The sequence below is a fragment of the Rissa tridactyla genome, chromosome 2 (assembly GCF_028500815.1).
Source record: "Rissa tridactyla isolate bRisTri1 chromosome 2, bRisTri1.patW.cur.20221130, whole genome shotgun sequence".
Taxonomy (NCBI): Eukaryota; Metazoa; Chordata; class Aves; order Charadriiformes; family Laridae; genus Rissa; species Rissa tridactyla.
In genome coordinates, this window is record NC_071467.1 from 339,798 (window position 1) to 360,556 (window position 20,759).

The following is a 20,759-nucleotide window of genomic DNA, read 5'->3' on the forward strand; positions in this document are numbered from 1 at the left end:
TCAAACATGCAAAAGAGTTGGGTTTTTTTAAGAACTACTTCAGATCAAAAGAAAAGAAGAAATACATGCAGTCTTGAAGTAACTAGTACTGGTCCTCATAAGCTTCATGGGGAACTTAATTACTCCAGGCTAAGAAAATTTATCCCATACATACCATAGTTGAATTTTAGATCTCAAATGCAGATATGCAACTACTTCCTGTAACACACAACTTTACAGTCAAAATTAAGAATGGTTAGTTTCACTTTTACAGTTAAAAGTATTTGAGGAGGACCTATTGCTACTAACATCTTTGTTGTAGCTGCTTATTGCCTTCCCGCTGAACAATGCACGTATGCATTGCTGACGGTCTTCAGAAAGCCTCCAAATTCACATACAGTTCAGAAGCTGCAAATTTAAGGTAAGTACTGGAAATATCTGTGCAGGACTGCCTTGCAGTGACTGGGATTGCTCCCAATACAGCAGGCTTACTACAGAAAAAAAGCCTGCAGATGTTCAATAAACTACTTTTGTTGCTTGCAGACTACATGTTCCTCATACCAGAGGCAGCAGCAAGAGCAATCTAACAATGCAAAGGCGAAGAAATTTCAGTAATGTTGGGGGAAGGAAACAAAGCTGAAGCTTAACTCTCCTGCAGTCAAATATTTTCCCAGACACACTTTAGTTTTTCTTAACACTTCCCTCAGCAATTAAATTCAATGTCTGCTAGGTTTGTCCTAGAAATACAATACCACTTTAACTTGATTCCCACAGTTACTGATGTGAACCCGACAAAATACTTATTTGTTGGGAAGACAGATTTTGCACCAGGAGTAGCATATGGCAGTCCTTTCCTTAACTACGAGGGACACAGGAGGGTACTTCCTCTGCTCTGTGAATCAACCCACATGCTCCCACTGACAACTGGGCACTCCTGAGGGAGTGACTGTAAATTAAAAACAAAAAAAATACCCCATGAAACGAAACAAAACAAAGAAAAAGACCCCTTGGAATTACAGAATTTGTGTGTGTCCGGGCACACACGCAGACCATGTGACGAGCGGAAAAAACCTGTTATGGCTCTGACATCAGGAGGAAGAGAGATGGCCGTAGGGCAACTCTGCCTGTATCGCGAGCTGAGGGCACGGCCTGTGGTAACAGCTTCAAAGGCCAGTGAGGAGAAAAAACACGCAGATGAAAAGAACAGATATGGCCAGTAGAGCTAATCCAGGACAGCAATGCGGTGTTCCACAACAGTAATATTCTGGGTAACAAAACACAGGAGTACAGATCTGTTATTGTAATCGATAGCATTTGGCACCAGGCAAAATTAGAGTTGCAAAATTACTTTAGTATAAAGCCTAATTCTACCTAAAATTCAAAGGAGAAAAAGGGATGCTTTTTCTCAGTAGTGGGAGGCCTAGAAAGAGAATAGGCTAGGTAAAGAAGCGATGATTCCCATCTCATGCTCATCAAACTGCATGGCATTCATTTAAGATGCATTCGATAAATGTTTACTGATGGGCTTAATGCAAGGTACGCTACACTTGAAAAGCATCAACCATTTGGGAACTTTGAGTTATAATTCATAAGAGCCAACTCAGTCTCCTTACAAGATGCACTCCTTTTGACAAACAAAAGCCCTCTGCGTTCTATTCTAATTATTTTTCCCATTTAACAGTACAACAGCAGAGCCCGTACTGCAAATTGACTTCCAGAAAGTTACCTGAAAGCAAAATCTACATCTACCAAATTCCGGAACTGGGTTCCTCTTAGTTGAGGTTACTTTGTCCTTAATTCTCAAGCTTTTCTAGCCAGCCTTCGTGACTTAAATTGGCCCAGAACAAAGTAAATGCTGCAGCTGTTCTGATTCGACAGCAGAAGTGCTGGACTTTCTTTAGGCCAACTTCCTGGTTACATCCTAGAGCAGCCCATTTTCTTTCCAGCATGGAAAGTAGATTTAAAACACATAGGGGCACTTATTTGAACCTGAAAAAAAAAAGAAGCCAGGGATCATGCAAAAAGTGCTTGCAGAGACATCTGAATTGGGTCTTCATTTCAAGGACCACGAACACTACGACCACGTGTCAGTTTTTCAAGCACATAGTGGCAAAAAAATGCTGATGAACTAACACATGATATTGGATGGTCAGATTCACGTTATTTCCAGCAAGAGGAGAACTAAACTCACATAAATAACACCCAGTTTATGAAAGATCTTACTTGAAAAAAAAAAAGGTTTTAACTCATTGTGTGAAGCTGGCAAGAATGAAAGCTCTATTTAAGATGTTTAACAGCCCTGAAGTTTAAAATAAACACCTTCCAGTCATACTACAAAAGCTCATACTGAAGAAAAACATTCAATACTCAGTCAAACTGGAAGGCTGTTTCTTACGCTACGTCATTTGAGCACGAAGATACCACCTCGTTTGGGAGAAAGCAAAATGAAAAAAAGCTACTTCCTTCCATCTCAAGGCTTGTATTCTAACATGATCTTTCGTCTAACCAACCCTTTAAATTTTCTTTGTTCCTGATACCTACTGCCTCTTGTCAAAACATTCTGGAAGTGACAGATGTACCAACAGAGACACAACTGACACTGGCTATTCTGAATTCTTCTGTAGCCAAACACTGCTGAATAACATCAGCATATTCAAAATATGCATATTGTTCCTCACCTCCCTTATCTGCCACGGTACTTATGTACTTCCTTCAGTCATAGGACTGCTGCCGACAATTTCTTGTGCACGTCTACAGGCCATCGCTACCTCCTCGCTCCTGCTCATACAGCCACCCACCAGCCCTGCAAATAAATTTTAAGTTCCTGGGGCCTATATGATTCTTGCTCCTACCCCCAAGAATAATCACAGGTTCATTAAGACTTGTGTGGACTCGATGTGCTGCTTCATCTGTAACAGAAGTATAACTCTGAATGCAAACACGATTTTTAACCTGATAGTGTAAGTTAACAGGTTTAAGCTTGAATGCTTGGTGTTTGAAGTCAATCAAACAAAAATAATCAAACTCCTCACATTTACCGTATTCTGCTCAGCTCTTAATGCTCAGTTCAAGTGGCAAATGTGTAGAAAAGTAACACAATAGTTTCTTTTACAGTGTTGATTAAATTTGTTTATAATAGCTGATATACATAGATAAATAGAAACTCTGAAGCAAGGTCTTTATTTTTCTGTTTATGTTGTAAGGCCCTGATAATTTACTGTAAACAGACTTGCAGCTCTGACAGGCTTCTGTCTGACTAGCCACCGCATCAGTTCACCTCCATGCAGCAAAACCGTGCAGTGGCTGGGAGTTATGAAGTTAACTAATTATTTTTGAAATGTATTCATTGTCATTTTAAAAAACACATATATCGAACTATACAATGACACCAAACCAACTGGCTGAAGCAGTGTTCTGTGAAACAAAGGACGGTCACTACCTTAGCTTTGAGGAAAAACAAAATCCTAGGTCCTCACACACCCTAAGCAATATAACATTCCTTTGCTTTCGATCATCTTTGGAATTATATTCAACCTCACACGTTCATGACTTTACCACTCACTCCCAGAGTTAACCTGGCAAACCTCCTAACCTAACAAAGTCCTAATAACGCAAAGATGAGATGGGGAAACAAAGTGAGTCATTCGTATTTGTTCCTGATTATGAGCACCAGTATTTGGGAACTCAAAAAAGGAATACTGTGAACTACAACTCCTTCAAGGTTTGAAGGTAGACCCTTAAAGAAAAACAGAGCAGCTTTAGAATTAAATCTAGTCATGAAAGAAAGCCAGTATTTTCCATGGAAACAATATGGGGGAGGAAGGAGAAGAAAAGCAGAAAATAGAAAAACATTAAGAAATATCCTGCTGTGTCACACCAATGGTCTATCCAGCCCAGTACTCCATGAGCATCTGATGATGTTTGGAAGGAGCACATGAGCCTGGCCACCCCCTTTGTAGTTCCCCAGCATCCACAATTACACTACAAGCTACCTTCCCCGGAAGCTTGACACCTAACGGGTTTTGTATTTCCATTTTACACAATTCCACAGTTAGCCAAAAATAAAAACGAGGAGTCCAAGGAAAGCTGAACAGTGCCCTTGTGAAGGACTTCAATTTCTTCTATTTAAGGGTAAGTCACAAAGAAAACAAGCCTCTGAAATGAGAGTGTTCCTTTGCTTTCTTACAACATTAGCAGTCCACTCAGGAAAGCTCTAAAGAATGTTCCCGAAAACACAAAGAACTCTTATAAAAATCAATACAGTTGGGGTCCTTTCTTAAAATAAAGGAAGCAACAGGAAATATAAAAATAACCACCGCTCGCTGGGCACCAAACCCGTTTGTCAGTAAAGGTGATCAGCAGCTCACTTTCTAACCTCAGGCTAGAAGGCCCTGGGAGAAAGGTCTCTGCTAAACACCTTTTTAAAAAAACCCTAGCACCTAGCCAGATCTTTCAAACAGGTGAATTTCTGAAACCAAGGAAGCCCAAACGAAGTATCGCGCGGGTACCGCAGCGCAGTGAAACCCTTTTGCTAAACCCAGAGCGGGCACAGAGCACCGGCCGGGCACCGGGGGAGCGCACAGCGACGGCGGCTCAGCGCGACGGGAAGCCCCATCCGCTGCACCAGCGGGGCCCTCCCCGAGGGCGGCCGGGGGAGGACAGCCGCCTCCCCCCTCACCGGCCGGCCCGGGAAGGGGCCGGCACAGGCGGAAAGGCCGACCGCAGCCGGCGGAGGGCCCGCAGCCGCGCCGCGGCAGCCGCCCCGGCCCCCACCGCGCAGGCCCCGACCGGCGGCCCGGCCCAGCGGGGCCCGCCGCGCACGACGCCCCGCGGCCGAGGCGAGCCGCCCCCCGCCTGCGGGCCGGCCGGCACTGCGCAGAGCGGGGCCGGCCCGAGCCCGCCACCCCAGCTCGCCCGTGGGAGGGCGGCGGCCGCGCCGCTCACCAGGGAGATGGTCGTTGTCGCCGCCATCTTGTCCACCCCGTCGGCTGTCCGCGCGGGATTCTCGCAAGAGTTCCCCCTTCCGCGCGCGCCGCAGAGCTCTCGCGAGAGTCCTGCTGCGGGAAAGGGGAAATGTCTCGCGAGAAGTGGGGAGAGTCATGTGAGCGGGCGGCGCGGGCGGTGTGATGGCGGCCGCTCCATGAGGGTCCCAGCTCGACTGGGCGGGCCCGGCCTGTCCGGGGCCTGGCACGGGGCGGAGTGCGGTTCCGGAACAAGGCCCAGCAGGACCCGCCCTTACCTAGGCAGCGGCCCGGCTCTGAGGGACGGGAACTCTGAGCTCCGCTGGCACCGGGGCCCCGCGGTCTCCGGGCCCCGCTGCAGAGGAGGTGGGGGACTCAGGGAAAAACTAAGGGAAAACTACGAGAAGTTTACAGATTCTGAAAGCCTGCCTCACCAAAAAAAGTTTATAAAGTTCAGGCCAATAAAGCTTAACAAAAAGCAGTTGAAAGATGACTTAAGATCTAATTACCATTGTGATGAGAAAGTCTTGCATTGCAAAAGTGCTTTTCATCTAGGAGTGAACAAGATAAGGTAAAGGTACAATATCTGTATTGGAACATCAAACTGTATGTCTGCCTTATTTCTAGCCTAAATTTAAGTCACATCAGTTTACCACTGGAAAACATTCAGACGCAGTGCGTTCCTACGTTACGCAATCTTTAAGACATGATACTCTACTAAAAGGTGTGCATACCACAGCTAATATACGGGCAGGAATTGCAATCCTTATTAGCAGATTGGACTTGACCATCAGTGTTTGAGGATGCTTTCCTGCAGGACAGGACTCCAAGGAGTTGTGTCAGACTGTCAAGTGTGAGGGCAGCATTTCCATCCTTGTGCTGGTGCTGGTTTTGTGATGAAGGATGAGTGTCCTGCGGACACCGAGCTGACCATGAGCCAGCAACGCGGCAAGGAAGGTCAACGGCATCCTGGGCTGTACAAGGGAAGACCTGTCCAGCTGCTGGAGGGACTGACCCTTCCTCTGCTCACCACTGGTGAGGCCACACCTGGAGCACTGGACCCAGTGCTGGGCTTCCCAGGACGCGACAGACACGGGCAGACTGGAGCGAGTCCAGTGAAGAGCCACCAAGATGCTGAAGGCACTGGAGCATCTGTGATAGAGTCACCAAATGGTTTGGGTGGGAAGGGACCTTAAAGACCATCTAGTCCACCCCTCTGCCCTGGGCAGGGACACCTCCCACCAGACCACGTTGCTCAAAGCCCCATCCAACCTGGCCTTGAACCCCTCCAGGGATGGGGCAGCCACAGCTGCTCTGTCAAAGGCAAGGCTGAGAGAGCTGGGGCTGTTCAGCTGGGAGGAGAGAAGGTTTGGGAGGATCTCATCAGTGGGTGGAAATGTCTGGTGAGGGGGTAAAGAAGGTGGAGCCAGGCTCTCATCAGTGGTGCCCAGTGACAAGAGGCAATGGGCATAAACTGAAAACTGAGAAATTCCATTTGAATGTAGGAAAGCACTTTTTTTCTGCAAGAGCAGTTGAACATGGGAACAGGTTGTGCCCAGAGAGACCCCATCTGTGGAGATACTGAAACCTGACTGGACACAGTCCTGGGCAACCCGCTTTAGCTGATGCTACTTGAGCAGGGGGTCAGACTAGATGGTCACAGAGGCTGGAAGGCACCTCTTGAGATCTCAAGTGGTACCATCCAACCTCAGCTGTTCTGGGATTCCATGAGAGCAGCCTGTCCTGTCCTGGAAACACCCTGCAGAAGCTGGTTAATGATCTTGTCATTGCCGAATGCAGCACACCCAGTGGCAGGGAAATCCGTTAGACAAACTGAGCTGTGGCAATGTTAAATCAAGCCATGAATTTAGGCAGGTGGAACATGTTAAAGAGCTAACTAACTCATCAGGGAAATGAAGCAGTTGGTATATGAAGGAATTTCTCAGTTTGCAGAGGCAAGTACAAACTTGTTGAGGAGAAAGCGTGATTTCTGAATGAAGCAGCTGTCGGATGTTTCATAGAATTGTCTAGGTTGCAAGGGGCCTTTCAGATTGAGTCCAACCATCAACCTAACACTGACAAACCCACCACTACCCTATGTCCCTCAGCACCACGTCTGCCCGGCTTTTCAATCCCTCCAGGGATGGCGACTCTCCCACTGCCCTGGGCAGCCTCTTCCAATGCTTGATAACCCTTTCCATGTAAAAATTTTCCCCAATATCCATCCAAAAACCTGCCCTGGCGCAACTGGAGGCCGTTCCCTCTTGTCCCGTGGCCTGTTCCTTGGGAGAAGAGCCCGACCCCCCCCTGGCTGCCCCCTCCTTTCAGGGAGCTGCAGAGAGCGAGAAGGTCTCCCCTCGGCCCCCTTTTCCCCAGGCTGAACACCCCCAGCTCCCTCAGCCGCTCCTCACCAGACTTGTGCTCCACTGAATTCCCTCTCTACCCAATTTGCCTGACTTTGTGGATAAGTCTGTTGAACTCAGGGAAGCTATTTCACATCTTCGTAGTTTAAGAGTGACTAAGAAATTACTGAGTGGTTTGCTGAGCGGCGTGCTCTGATGAGACGAACTGCTTTCAGTGGCTTTATTGATTTGTCAGTTTGTAAAGTTGGCACAGCAGAGCACAACTGGGAAATACATCGCAAGTCGGCAGCTCAGCATAGCATCCTAGCACGGCAAACCAAGCCCGGCGCGATACAGTTGGTGCGACACGGCAAAGCGCGGGCAGCGTAAGGCAGGGAGAGCCACAGGCAGGAGGACCCGGCAGAGCGCAGAGCACCGGCACAGCGCAGCACGGTACAGCTGGTTCCACACAGCACAATGTGAACAGCACGGAGCAGCACGGCAAGGCTTTTGTGACACAAATAACTCCTATTTGCACTTTTCACCCACTGAACCTGACGTGCGCAGCAGCTAAGATGATTGCCCCTTTCTCCAGGCTAATGACTGAAGTTCCAAACACTAAAGGAGAAACAGGGAAGGAAGAGGCATCAGGGGTTTTCCCCTTAAGATGGCATGAGATTTTGGAAGGCTGTAAGACAAAGTGGGGAATGACGAGGGTTCTGTTGAGCACCAGTGAGGTTTTGGCTGATCCACATGTTTGGATCCAGCTGGTGGGTTTGGATTTCTGGAATTTCCTCTCATGCCATATCAAGTCCCGCTCACGAAGTCCTCTCTTCAGCTTACACCAAGATGTGCGATTCTAATTACAAGGCATCACAGTGTTTCATCTGTGCTGGGGAAACCTTAACGAAACAGGAGAAACTGGGTATAAAGAACGGAATGTGGCAGATCGGAAACTGTGCCAGAGCTTTCCAAGCCCACTCCTTTCCTCTCTTCTGCAGGTATTACCAACTCTGGGCAAAGAGGAAAAAAATAGCTTTGGGACCTGCAGTGAAAAAAGCTTATTATTCCCAGAGGTAAATTTATCAGTTTGGGGGATTCTTGCAGCGGCTTTGCATCTTCACAAGCACCATCGGGAAGGGGCTGCAGGGGTTGCTCCCCCGCGCCTCACAGCTCCCTTTGGGTGGCTGCTTCAGGAGTGGGGACCGGAACGTGTGCTCCTGCTTGGTCCCGGCTTCTCAAGATGCACATGTAATTTCTTGTGTCTGCTGATTACTCCTCCACTTGCCGTTGCCCTTCCACACCCCAGCTCAGGCACACGCCTCCCATGGGCTGCAAAGGCTCAGTCAGGAGCGAGTGCCCGCTCAGTCCTGATGGAGGAAGTTCGGTCAGGAGCCCCGCGGTTTCTTCTGGTCTGGTGCACTTCCCGTCCCCAGCGGCACAGGGGACCGCTCTGTCCCAGACCGCAGTGAGGTGACTCACAAGGGAGGAGACCGGTATTTGTGGAAGGCATTTTCCAGGAAGTTAGCCAGCTTCTCACAGTCATCCTAAAATAAAATAAGAAAAAACACATCAACAGATCGATTTGGCTTGGCTGCCTTGGACATCTCCTTCCTTACACGATTCCATCCCAAGCCACCAACTTCACACCTAAATTCTGATACAGGAAGAGAACAACTTGCAAGAACATCTACTAATAACTATCATATTTACTGAATAATGCCAAATGACCAATCAAGAATGGAGCCTTTTTGTGTCAGGTGCAATATAAAAGCAGAAGAGCACACGGTTCCTTGGAGCTTCCAATCTGAAGGAACTAACAGGTCCAGCTTCTTTTGCTTAGTTTAATTTCAACTTAACTTTAGGTCCAGTGGTCAGTTAATTATTTTCTATGGCCATCTGTTTTATAATATCCTCACTGCAAGCAAAAATAAAAATGAATGTCACTTCTTGTTGGTCTGGCAACTGTTTTGTACAGAAATCTCTTTTCTCACACGTTCAGGAGTAGGTGGTTTCTAACATAATTACAATATTTATTCCTTAAGAAAGAAATTACTGAAATACACAACGATATGTAAAGGATGCAAAACACCCCCACCTTGTACCATGGAGGAGTTTTGGAATTGCCAGAAACAAACTCAAAATTCTCACTCAAATGAAAAATGCAGAATCAGTTGTTTTGTTGTTTCTTCCTTAGAGGCACACCTTTGTCACTACTGCTGCTAAATTACTACTTTTAAGAAAAAACTTGGGATTTTTGAAGGTAAGATTTGTGTGGCATAGGTGGCGTCTTTTTTTAGGCCAACCACTATAGTTGGAAACGGAGACGAGCATTTGGATACACAAGTCCTTCAGGTCAGAAACAAGCAGCACACTTCCAAGCTCAACACAGGCTCAGGACATTTTCTCAGAGTTTAACACAATAAATCAGTTACGCCATCCCTGAGAAAAGGCAGCTGGCACCTGTGGAGCAGAAAAGATGTTAAAGAGGGGAAGACGCATAAAAAGGAGGTTATCTCCTAGGAGAAAGAAAGAGAAAGGTAATTTACAGCCCGTGGAACACGGACCCATGTGAGGTATACTCTACAGCACTAGGTTGCTGCAAATGCCACGTATTTTCCAACGCACAGGAGAAAGCACCCCAGAGTGTCAGTGCCAAGCTGCACAGTCACCATGCTCAGACGAAGAAAGGAAAAAAGTCTAGGTGTACTTTTTTTGCAGGTGTACTCACATAAATTTTTCCCTCAGTGAGGCTGACCCCTTCCTTGGCTAATGTCAGCATCCAGAATGAGGAATTCTCCAAAACTCTGCCTACAGCCCCAGAATTCCTAACTTGTACAAAATAAAAATAAATATATATTTTAATTCCCCCACGTTCCCTTTCCTTGAGGCTATGCTGCTGAGTGGTCTGAACGACTGGGCTGCTTGGAATTCTTTCTTGGGACTGTGCAAACACCTACAGGAGAGCCTGGAAGCTGGACGCTGGGGTCAGCCACCTCTCCAGGCAGAAATCTGCAAAGGGAGTTACGGGCAGCTGCCCAGGCAACATCAGCGCGGGGCAGTTCCTCTGGGAGATGGGAGGTGGCCTCAACCTCCTTCCCTCGGCACTCCTCTGGTCCTCCCATTCAGACACGGCGAGGTTGATATCATTAACCCTGCCATCACAACACGATGGAGGACACAACAACCGTCCCCTCAAAGCAGCAACCTTGGAGTTCAGCATGAGCGAAGTATGGAATAAAAAGACCCAAACAAACACCAAAAAAAGGATGCGTTGTCACTCACACAGGGGGAGTGAGCACAGCACAGGGCTGCAGGCTGGCCCCTGTGAGCTGCTGGATGGGGAACAGAGGAGCTCTTGCTCCTCTGAGGCACCACGGGGAGTTGGGGACTGCGCTTGGTAGCACGGTGTGTGCATGGCTGAGCTGAGGAGGCGGCAGGAGGCTTACCTCGTGGATGAATCCGTAATGCACCAGCTCTGTGGCCAAGTCCTTGGAGTTATCGGCTGCAGGGACAAGGAATGGGGAGAACACAAGAGTTCATACATCTCTCAGTTCCTCCTCCCCCGGTGTCCCTATCCCTACCCGCAGCACACCTGCATTATGCTTCGTGATGCTCTAGGGGCACGTGCTGTATACTTTTGGTGGGCTAAGTAATTGCTACGTAAACACTAAGTAATTGCTAAGTAATTCTGGGGCAGACAGAGCAGAGGTGGGCAGTGAGTGGGAGCTGAAGAAGGTTCTGAGCAGGAACGAGCTCCAGTCCCAAATCGCACAAAGCACAATAGTCTGGGCAATGTGTCGCTCTGAGAGGTTTTTTGCTTGTTTTGGCTCAGCATGAAAAGCAGGTGGGCCACTACCTGTAGGCAGCAGAGCGCAGGGAGCTGGTGAAGCAGAAACTCCCAAGCATTAATTTCCAAGCTTTATGCTTTAGTTCTGGGTGTAAGGCAGTCAAAGGACTCCAGCTGCATGGCCTCCAGAAGGCTCCTGCATGTTTTAGGAAGGAGCCTGCGGTGATGGACCTACTTTGAGGAGAAGCACCTTTCCCTGGAGCCATGGGGCTCCCTCGGAGGAGACTCCACCTTCTCCTTTGAAAGATATTACGGAGACTGTGCCAGTGTCGGGAATGAGGGAAGAATTCACTAGTGTTGCCCCAAGAACTGCAGGCCACATGTCCCAGGGTGAAATGCTGGCCACTCACTGAACTCCCAAAGTTCACTTCAGCGCACAGGTTACTGCTGCATGCCAGAGGCTAAAAGCTCAGGGTCTGAATGGACAAGAACTGGTACCACACAGACATTTGGGTTTAGCCTGCTCTCCCCGTACAAGGAGGAAAGAAAATCTGTCTGTAAACACAATCTGTGTGTGTCTAAGACAATCTGAGCATAAACCTGACCAGGGCCACCAGGCAATACTTCTGCATTCACGCATGAAAATCTACTTGCAAGTAAACCTACTGGGCAGCAAGTCGTAGCTCAGCTGTCGATGCAATTTGTCCTCCAGGATCAGCAGAAGAGTAAGCTGCAGAGAGAAGAGAGTGCTCTTTACAAACACCACTTTCTCCGTAAGAGAGAAGGTGCTGACTCTTCCATCAGCACTAGAAACTGCTGGCAGTGGTGAGCAGGGAGGATGTCGGTAGCTGCCGAGATGCTGGATGTCTCTGGCAGGGTAGTTTGCCTGTCTTAGAGGAATGTTTTCTCAACAGTTACAGCCAACCTGCAACTGTTAAACTAGAGAGAAGTACGAGTTAAAAGATGTCCAGACAAAGATGTCAAGGTCTTCCTGTCCTGCAGCCAGAAGGGGCTGGTGGTTTTGTTCTTCTTCAGTCTTCTTTTATTATAAAGGGACAAGAGTAAGTCCTTTGGGTGCTGCAGCAAACTAGCTGAGACCAAACCGAGTCCCAGCCAGACGCCAGGGTCGGGTACAGAGTCTTGCCCCAGTGCCTCATGCAGAATACGAGCTGAATACTTACGTGCCACTGGGTCTTGTCTTCATTCAGCTCCATGTTACATTGCATTTGCACCACCTAGAAGAGGCCAAAATCAACGTCAGCTTGGACACAGTCCCTCTGGCTCCCTCAGGTCTGCTTTACTTCTGCTCTCCGAGCAAGACTCTCAAATTCCTATAGTCCCTGAATTCCAACTGCTGGTCTGACCTTTTCCTTCTTCCCGCATTTCTAGGAATTGTCCGGGTGGAGCGGCTGAGGGTTAATCTAGCCCAATGCACCGTGACTATTCTCAGCTCATTGAGAGGTGGGTAAGGGAGCCCTGCGCAAGGTGAAGTTCTGGGAAACTTTACAACCAGAATGAATTCTCTGCTCCATTTGCCATGGGTAAGCTTCCCCCTAAAGCCCTGCCCAAACTCTCGGTTATGTTTCAATACTGCACTTGTTCATGTCCTTACGGGATGACCAGTCCTTAAATCAGATGGAAGAGCAAAACTGAAATCTTGAATATTATTAAAATGGCACATGGATTTTCTTTTGGAAACCCCGCATTGCATTGTGGAACATTCAAACGCATTAGATAAATATGGCATTTTATTATCAAGTTCCTATGAAGGAACTGGGTCAGCTTCAAGTTCCCATGAGAATGGTTCACACCAGAAGTGGTCTTGTCTCGGCAAAGGACAGCCAGAGAGCGTGCAAGCGGTCAGTCCAAAAGACAGGAAAGCCAGCGAGGAATCACCACCCCTGTTCCATGCGGAGTTTAACTGGGTTTCATTTATATTCCTTATGCTCAGAGGTGAGTTCCATGCTTGTTCCTCCCTCTGACCCAGCACCTCTCTACCACAGCTCCTCCCTAGGACAAACAGCCCTGGGTGTTTAGCGCTCTCTATCAGGAAACTTGCTGTCCTCTGACCTTTGTCATCTCCAGGCCATCCATGTCTCCAAGAAGAGCTGAGCAGCGTGACTGTGCGCCCAAGATGGGTGCTCTTGCCTCACGCACCATCTGGCCGTGTGCTCCTTTATCGTGCTGAATGACATGGAACTGCACAGCATCTTGCAGACATCATCAAAGATGGGACTGATGACATTTGAGTGCATCATTGCCACCTGCTCCCCACCTCTCTCTGCCTAATGCCCATGATCAAAGAATCATTTAAGTGGGAAGGAACATCAGGAGGTCTCTAGTCCGAGCCCCTGCTCAAAACAAGACAAACAGTGAATTCAGACCAGGCTGTTAAAAGCTTTGCCCAATTGGGTTTTGAGAACCTCCAAGAAGAGCCCATAACCTCTCTTAGCCCCTGGTCCACTGTTTAACCATCCTCACCATGAAAAAATTTTCCTTGGATCCATCCAGCATCCATATTCTGGTGCCTCCCAGAACAGACAAACAGTGCATTGTAGCTACACCGATCTGGGACCTGCAGATTTGTCCAGCTGCAAGTTTTCACAAAATCTGTAGAAACTCAGTGTCTCTGAGATCACCAGTCCTTTGGCAAATTGGGTAAAAACTACTTGGTTGAACACCTTGGTCAGACAGACAATGCACTTGCAGAACGTACTTTGGGGCACTGGGTGAAAAAGGTATTTAAGAAACGTCTAGATTTGGCACTTCAGGGCAAGCTCTAGTGGCAGACATCTAGGTTGTGGTTTTTTTGGTTGGTTTTTTTTGTGTGTGTGTGTAGTTGGACTCGATGACCTCAAAGGTCCTTTCCAACCATGAAGATTCTATTAGTTGGACTCGATGACCTCAAAGGTCCTTTCCAACCATGAAGATTCTATGATTCTATGATATAACAAATGCAGAGAGGGGAAAAGACCTAACTGTGTAGGTTTACATTTACATTTCTCTAATGTATCCGATTGATCACCACAGCACTCTTACTAAAAATAAGCACTGAGCAGTATGAATAAAGCATAAGTTAAGTGCACTGAAAGCTGATTCTCTGGCAGATACGAAGAAACCACTGCAGATGTGCTTTTTGAAGGGAAGCATTTCACAGGATCTCGCAGGAATAAGAATTAGGCTTAGCCCTACATAGTATTTTTAACATTAATTCAATGCAAGTATGAAACTGCATTCATATCTTCCACAGTAACGCAAAGACGGTGCCATAGGTGATTAGTGATTAATGACTAGACGTGTCATTACAGGGAAAGAGCCGCACAGGGAAATACTTGGTACAAAATGGGTTTTTAAGAGAGGTGCAGACAGCTCGATGAGTTCTCTGACTGCTCCCAGCGGTGGCCGGCCGTTCAGGAGACAGGAGCTGCTGTAAGAAGGGCCGTGCCTGAGCTATGTCCTGACAATGGTGGCCAACAACTTGTCTCCCCACATGCGTATCAGCAAAGGACAAGTGCCGACTCCGGCCCCTGGGAAGCATCCAGGGCTCTCAGCCTTTCCTCATCAGAGAGATGCTCCAGTCCCGTCATCATCTTTGTAGCCTCCGCTGGACCCTCTCCAGCCGTTCCCTGTCGTTCTTGAACCAGGGGGCCCAGAACTGGATACAGGACTCCAGCACTCCCTGTCCAGCACCCCTTCCACTGCCCTTGGGGCTCCATAAAGCCACCTGCAATGACCTTCCTGCCTGTGACTTCAGTGTCACATCATGCGGTCTCACCTGTGCAGTGCCAGCCAGAGCAGGGCCTGAGCTCAGCCGCCACCTCAGTGTGACACTGCAGTGTCAGAACCAAACGATGGTGGGATTCCAAACCTACACCCCATCAAAAAGGCACAGAACAGGCTGTGCCACAGAGCTGCCTGCAGATGTGGGAGGAGGGAAGGCAGAGGCAGAGAATCGGAGGCAACGGGGCTGCTCCAGGTCTCAGGTGAAATGGACTTCACTATCTCCGTCCAAAGGGACCACTGAAGTCCTGGGGCAGCCAATGCAACAAGGAGAAGAGCTCTCACGTGGGCTGGAGCTCAGTGCATGGCTACAGGGAGAGGTGTCCCTGCAGCAGGGTGTCAGGAATGGGGACCATCCACGTGCTCCCAGCAGGGAATCCGTCCCCACCTGGATCTGACCTTACCTTCCTGGTCTCCACATCAAAGGGCTCCGGGGTGGGAGTCTTGGCTTTCTGAGGGTCCTCCTGGGGCTGGGAGAGTGCACGTGGGAGGGCGTGGGGTCTGGAAACAGCGAAGTTCATCAGAGGATAAATCCCATTCCTGGTACAGACACAGAGGGAGGACAAACAGCTGAGGCCTGTCCTCTTACAGCCCCAGCAAAGCTCAGCTGAGGAGGACCGTGTCCCAGAGCAGGGACCTGCTGGCAGTGAGGAGGTGGCAGGTCACAGAGCGACCCTTGCCCTGGCACCACAGCCCCGGTCTGCTCGCCCCGGGTGGTACCGCCGAGGGGATCGCACAGGAGCGAGGGCTGCTGTGCAAAGGGGACATCCTGTATGTGCTGCAGCCAACCCAGGCTCCATGCTGCACAGGGAGCTGAGGGCAGAGAGACACGGGGGACCAGAGCTGGGTGGACACATTGCAGGTCAGCCAGCACCACCTTCAACCCACCTGACGTCTTCTAAGAATTTGTCAAGTTCGAGGAAGGAGACCTCTGAGTACCTGGGAGAGAAACAGGACAGGAAGATTACAGGGAGAGGGAGGGTAGAAAAGCACTGCGAAGGACTACTATGCCGTGGCACCAGGACCACCAGCCTGGATGCAAGCCCTGAGCTCACGGCTATGAAATCTCCCCCACTAATCCTCACCTCCACTGTACTCCAGGCCGACCCTCTCTCCGGATCTCTGCCATCACCATGTTCAGGTCCAGTTCCTTTATCTTCTCCTCCACCACGTTCTCTGGCATCAGATCTAGGGCAAAGGCAGAAAGGGGCTGTCAGCTGGGACAGACCCCAGGGAAGGTCTGCGAGTCACCACCTTTCTCCCCAGGCTTCTCCATGTGCCCAGCTCTGCTGGGGCAGCAATACAAGCTCAAACAGGGCAGGGCGCTCTCACGGCTACTCACACTGGTTGTTGATAAAGCAGTGCGCTGCCAGCAACTTGAGCGAATGGACCTCAAAGAGCACGCGGTGGAAGAGCAGGTTATTGGCTGTTGGTCGCTTGTCCGGGTTGAGGGTCAAGCATGACAGAATGAATTCCTGAGGGTCAATGAAAAAGCATAAACTGGAGGCAAAGCAGGACATTGCCCTGTTTCATTCCCAGCGCTGCCAGCCCTGGCTCCCTCTCACACTTCCGAGGAAGCAGATCTGAGCGGCTGTTTCTGCCAGCAGACTGCCCCAGGGCAGGGCAGGCAGTGCACAGAGCACCCAAGCTCGCAGTGGGCAGCACGCTACTGGGGACCCACCAACCGCCTGGCCACAGCACCTCTGCTCCCTGCCTGCTCTCATCCGGGGAGGAGGTGGCAATGCGAGCCCAGAACAGGCAGGGCACCATCCCAGCAGCCAGCCAGGATCAGCTCTGGGAGCAGCAGCCCACCCGGAAAGATGGTGGGAGACTGGAGAAGGGGCAGACTGAGCCAGCGGGAGGGACTCCTGACAGTGGCAGGGTGGGAGGGACGCATCTGCCCGTTTCTGCTCATTGATGGCAGAAAAGCAAGATCCCTGCTTCTTCCGCGCGCTCCAGGCCGGGGCCTGTCCTTTCCTCTTTAACTGCTCTGTGCAGTTTCTGTACGGGTGTCTGGCTGGGGCTATTCAGAACAGACACAAAGACCGAAAAATGATGAGAGGGAAGATGCCAGGGTGGGCACCCCCACAGCCTAATGCCTCTGAATCAGCTGCCCCCAAACCATCCAAGGTGAGCAGTGATGCCGCCTGCCCCTGATGCTGAAGGCTTAACAGAAGGAACTCTCTCCGGGACACCATGCAAACAAGGGGACTATTGCATCAAAGCGGGTAGGATTTACTTTGAGACGCCTGGGGGAATTCTGAGATCAAACAAGAGGATTTGGGGAGTGTAGAAACTTACTACGGGACGTTTTGGAGATTGGCCAAAGGAAGAGGGAGGGAGGGGTTGAGGTGGGTCAGGGAAGAAAATGGAGGGGGATAAAAGGGACCAGCTGCCTCTAAGCACTCCGCTGGTCAGGGCACTTGTCTGCTGAGCCCTGCGTCGGGCCACCTCGGTCTATCCTGCCTTCTTCTTAAACTCTGTTCCTAAGTATTTACAGTGTAAGTTTGCTCTCTATTCCCCGTGAGCGTGTGTGGTGCTCTGGTGAACGTCAAGATGGATTAGCTGGTAAGAAGAAAGGCTGGGGAGGGGTTGTAGACACCAGACAGAGCATGGGTCTGATTGATAACAGAGACCCACGGGACAGAGCGAGATGCCAGAGTGACCCACGAAAGGGATTGCCCTGAGCATGGATACTTGGAAGCAGGATCCGGCTGTTCATGCTGTCTGTGCCCATGAACATGGCACTCCCATGTCGGTGCTCAACTGTTTGTGTCTGGTCATGTCTGTGTGGAGCGTGTGTGTGTACGTCTGTACACGTGTGTCTGCACATGCACCTACTGGGAATTTGCACTCAGCTTTACTGCTGGTAGGACTGGGAAACAGGGCTGAGGACCAGCCTCTCATCTCAACCAGCCCCGGAAGGGCAGAATCCCCATGGAAATGGCCTCAAGTTGCACCAGGGGAGGTTTAGATTCGATATTAGGAAAAATTTTTACACCAAAAGGGTTATCAAACATTGCAAGAAGCTGCCCAGCATCATCCCTGGAGGTACTTAAAAGACAGGGAGATGTAGTGGTTAGTGATATGGTTTAGTGATGGTTTTGTCAGTGTTAGGTCAATGGCTGGACTTGAGGATCTGAAAGGTCCCTTCCAACCTGGGAAATTCTATGATTCTGTGTCCTTCAGCCCACCAGATTTGGCTGCCCTTAAGTTTCCAGTAGGTCGTTGTCTCCGTTCCCCCTTCCTAGCACTGGTGTAACCTGGAGCACACAGGAATACCAGGCTGGCTCTGACGTTCCAGGTATCGGCCGAGGGGAAGGACGCTCATGGGCAGATTTACACCCCGGGAGGGATTCCTGACACAGCTGTGGGTCAGGCTACAGCCCGGTGGCTCTGTTGCCAAGGCTCGGCCAGCTGCACTCACCCGCATGTTGGGATCATCCAGAGAATGTCGTGCCCGCATGATTGCCTCCTCTGAGACCCGCGTGTCCCCGTTGGTCTGGATCTCCAGCACTGCCATCTGGGGAAGCAGGAGCGCAGCCATGTCTGCATGCGGCCAATCACGGGGTCTGTCCTCGGGGGCTTCCCAAAGGGACGTCCCCTGGCAGGGTGGCAGCTGTGGAGCTCCTCACTGGGACACACCGCCTGGCCAGGCTCCAGGCCTCCCGGGCTCCCCAGTGCTCCCTGGCCACGCGTCCCTGCCCTCGGGGCCCGTTTCTTGCCTACCGCAGCGCTCACGGGTTCCCGGCAGTGCAGACACTGCTTCCCGGGCACCACGCAGAGCAGGGGACAACGCAAACAGCAGCAACAGCCCCCCAGTCTGCCCAGGAAAGTCGTGCTTGGAGCAGTCTGTCCCTGCCCTCCACTCCCTCCCTTCCCAGGGCTGTCACAGCCCGAGGAGGAGGAGGAGGCACCGGCCGACCACAGAAGAGGGGAGCAGAAGAGGGGAGCTAAGCCTGTTGCTGCATGCAGGGCAGGGTGGGTCATGGCAGCAGAAAATGTTCTGCTGAACCCAGCAGCGATGTCTCCATCACCGCAAGGGATCCCCAGCTGACAGCGAGGTTTGGAAAAGGGCAAGGAGACTCCTCGAGAAGCTCCCCAGGCCACCGCCATCCCCAGAGGCTCAGCAAGAACAGTCCTGCCCTGGTCACTGCAGGTTCCCAGGCGCTGCAGCCATCCTGCTCCCTACCTCCAGTGCGCACATCCCGAAGGAGAAGATGTCCACAGCAGTCCCATCAGCCTTTTCTGCAAAACCAAGCCAGAACCACATCAGGACAGAGAACAGGCCACCACCTGCTCACCTCAGGAACAGCCCCCTGCACCCTGCCTCGTCCCTACAGACGCCTCTGCCCGCACACCCCTGCCCTCACAAACCTTCCCCATTTATTCCCCTCAAATTCATGCCGAAATATTCAAGATGGGGATCACATCATGACTTTTCACATGGCACCAAGATTCTTTACTCCTTTTTCCCTCATCGTTGTAACATTTTACGTGCTTTTGAGTGTTCCTGAGCCACAAGCTGATCTTTTCAGAGCTATCGGGGGCCGTGCTGCGATCTCGTTCCTAACCAGTAATTGCTAATGCACAGCCCATTCCCACATAGGCACAGCTGTTTTTCCCACGTGCACAGCTCTGCACTAATCAACACGAAATTTTACCTACAATGTTATCACACAGTCATTCCTCGTCACAAGATCTCCTGTGACTCATGGCCAACAGCTCTACTTTTGAATGCACCGAGTAATTCTGTATTGCTGCGAACACGCTGTGCCCACGTCTCACACAGGACCCCCCCTCCCTGTTTCCCCCCGGCAGACTCACGGCCGTACTCCGGGGGGAAGAAATGCAAGTTGCGTAGCTCTTCCCTCTCGATCCTGATGGGGCTCCGCAGGTCGTCCGGGAGGGCTGCGTCGGGGAACGAGAAACGTTCTGCATCACGGTGCTTCTAAGCTGTTTCCCCAGGGCTGCGAGCACAGAGGGGTGCCCCGAGGCAGCCGGGGTCTCCCTGTGTGCTCCAGCCCGTGCAGACCACCTGAGGGGCACTCGCTCTCTCAGCCCCTCTGCTCCCATTACTGGAGCAGCAATTCCCGGAGGGACAGAGGTCCCCCCGCCCACGGAGCCCAGGACCTCCTCCGTGCCCGGTGCCTCACTGGTGAGAGGCGCCCAGGGCCCGCAGGGGACGAAGGGTGACCCAGGGACGGGACTGAAGCGCTGGGAGAGGTGGCAGAGGGACACTCACCATTGGCGAACACCCTGTGCCAGACTGCAGGTCAGCGCCGATCCAGAAGCAGAGGAGTAAGAAGTCATGGAGCAGAGGACACAAACAAAAGAGGAGGTGACTCCAAGCCTTGCACAGGGGATCCCCTGAGGACCCTGCAGCTTCTTCTGCCCAGCCGCAACTCCCTTGGCCCACCACCCTGCATGACTCCCCCCATCCCTCGGCCGGCAGCTTCCTACCTGAACCAATCTTTATGAGCCCGTTGTGCTGGATGAAGATGGTGTCGCTGGTGAGGTTGCCGTGGATGATGGGAGGCTCGCAGGAGTGCAGGAAGCTGGGGAAGCACAAAGCTGCCCTCAGCACATTACCAGCGAGAAGTGGGACAGCCGACAGCACAAGCAATGGGAAGCTTACCTGAGCGCAGACAGGATCTGAGTGCACCAGCGCTTCCAGGCCTAGAGCAGAGACCAGAGCTCTCCGTCAGACGAGATGCTCCTCAGAACCCAGCAGATGGATCGGGTCACTCCTACCTATTGCCCAGTGACTGGGGAAATCAGCCCTCCGCTACCCCTGCCGAGACTGTTGTCCCAGCCACAACAGTGTCCTTCCCAACCCCTGGTCACAGAACATCATCGAAGCCGAGAACTCATCCTCACTGGCAGGCAGAGCTCTCCTGAGCCCCA

At 50.8% G+C, this 20,759-nt stretch overlaps 2 protein-coding genes across 8 annotated transcripts in view; both read right to left on the reverse strand.

Moving 5' to 3' along the window:
* PUF60 (poly(U) binding splicing factor 60) overlaps positions 1-5,063 on the reverse strand; it is a 31,955-nt gene extending 26,892 nt beyond the window's left edge. For 2 of the 3 annotated variants that reach the window (XM_054189708.1, XM_054189706.1), the window contains exon 1: positions 4,924-5,063. In XM_054189708.1, the coding sequence (XP_054045683.1) occupies positions 4,924-4,950 (27 nt within the window). In that variant the 5' untranslated portion in view covers positions 4,951-5,063. The remainder of the gene's footprint in view (positions 1-4,923) is intronic. The other variant, XM_054189701.1, reaches the window with a different exon arrangement.
* Positions 5,064-7,477: 2,414 nt separating this feature from the next.
* Positions 7,478-20,759, reverse strand: part of NRBP2 (nuclear receptor binding protein 2) — a 29,474-nt gene continuing 16,192 nt past the window's right edge. For 2 of the 5 annotated variants that reach the window (XM_054189715.1, XM_054189713.1), the window contains 14 exons: positions 20,491-20,531; positions 20,316-20,410; positions 20,098-20,121; positions 19,680-19,763; positions 19,045-19,100; positions 18,280-18,375; positions 16,195-16,327; positions 15,938-16,040; positions 15,741-15,791; positions 15,257-15,392; positions 12,254-12,307; positions 11,739-11,802; positions 10,732-10,787; positions 7,478-8,829 (listed from right to left, as the gene is read on the reverse strand). In XM_054189715.1, coding sequence (XP_054045690.1) covers positions 8,761-8,829; positions 10,732-10,787; positions 11,739-11,802; positions 12,254-12,307; positions 15,257-15,392; positions 15,741-15,791; positions 15,938-16,040; positions 16,195-16,327; positions 18,280-18,375; positions 19,045-19,100; positions 19,680-19,763; positions 20,098-20,121; positions 20,316-20,410; positions 20,491-20,531 — 1,062 coding nt within the window. In that variant the 3' untranslated portion in view covers positions 7,478-8,760. The other 3 variants (XR_008464647.1, XR_008464648.1, XM_054189714.1) reach the window with 3 other exon arrangements.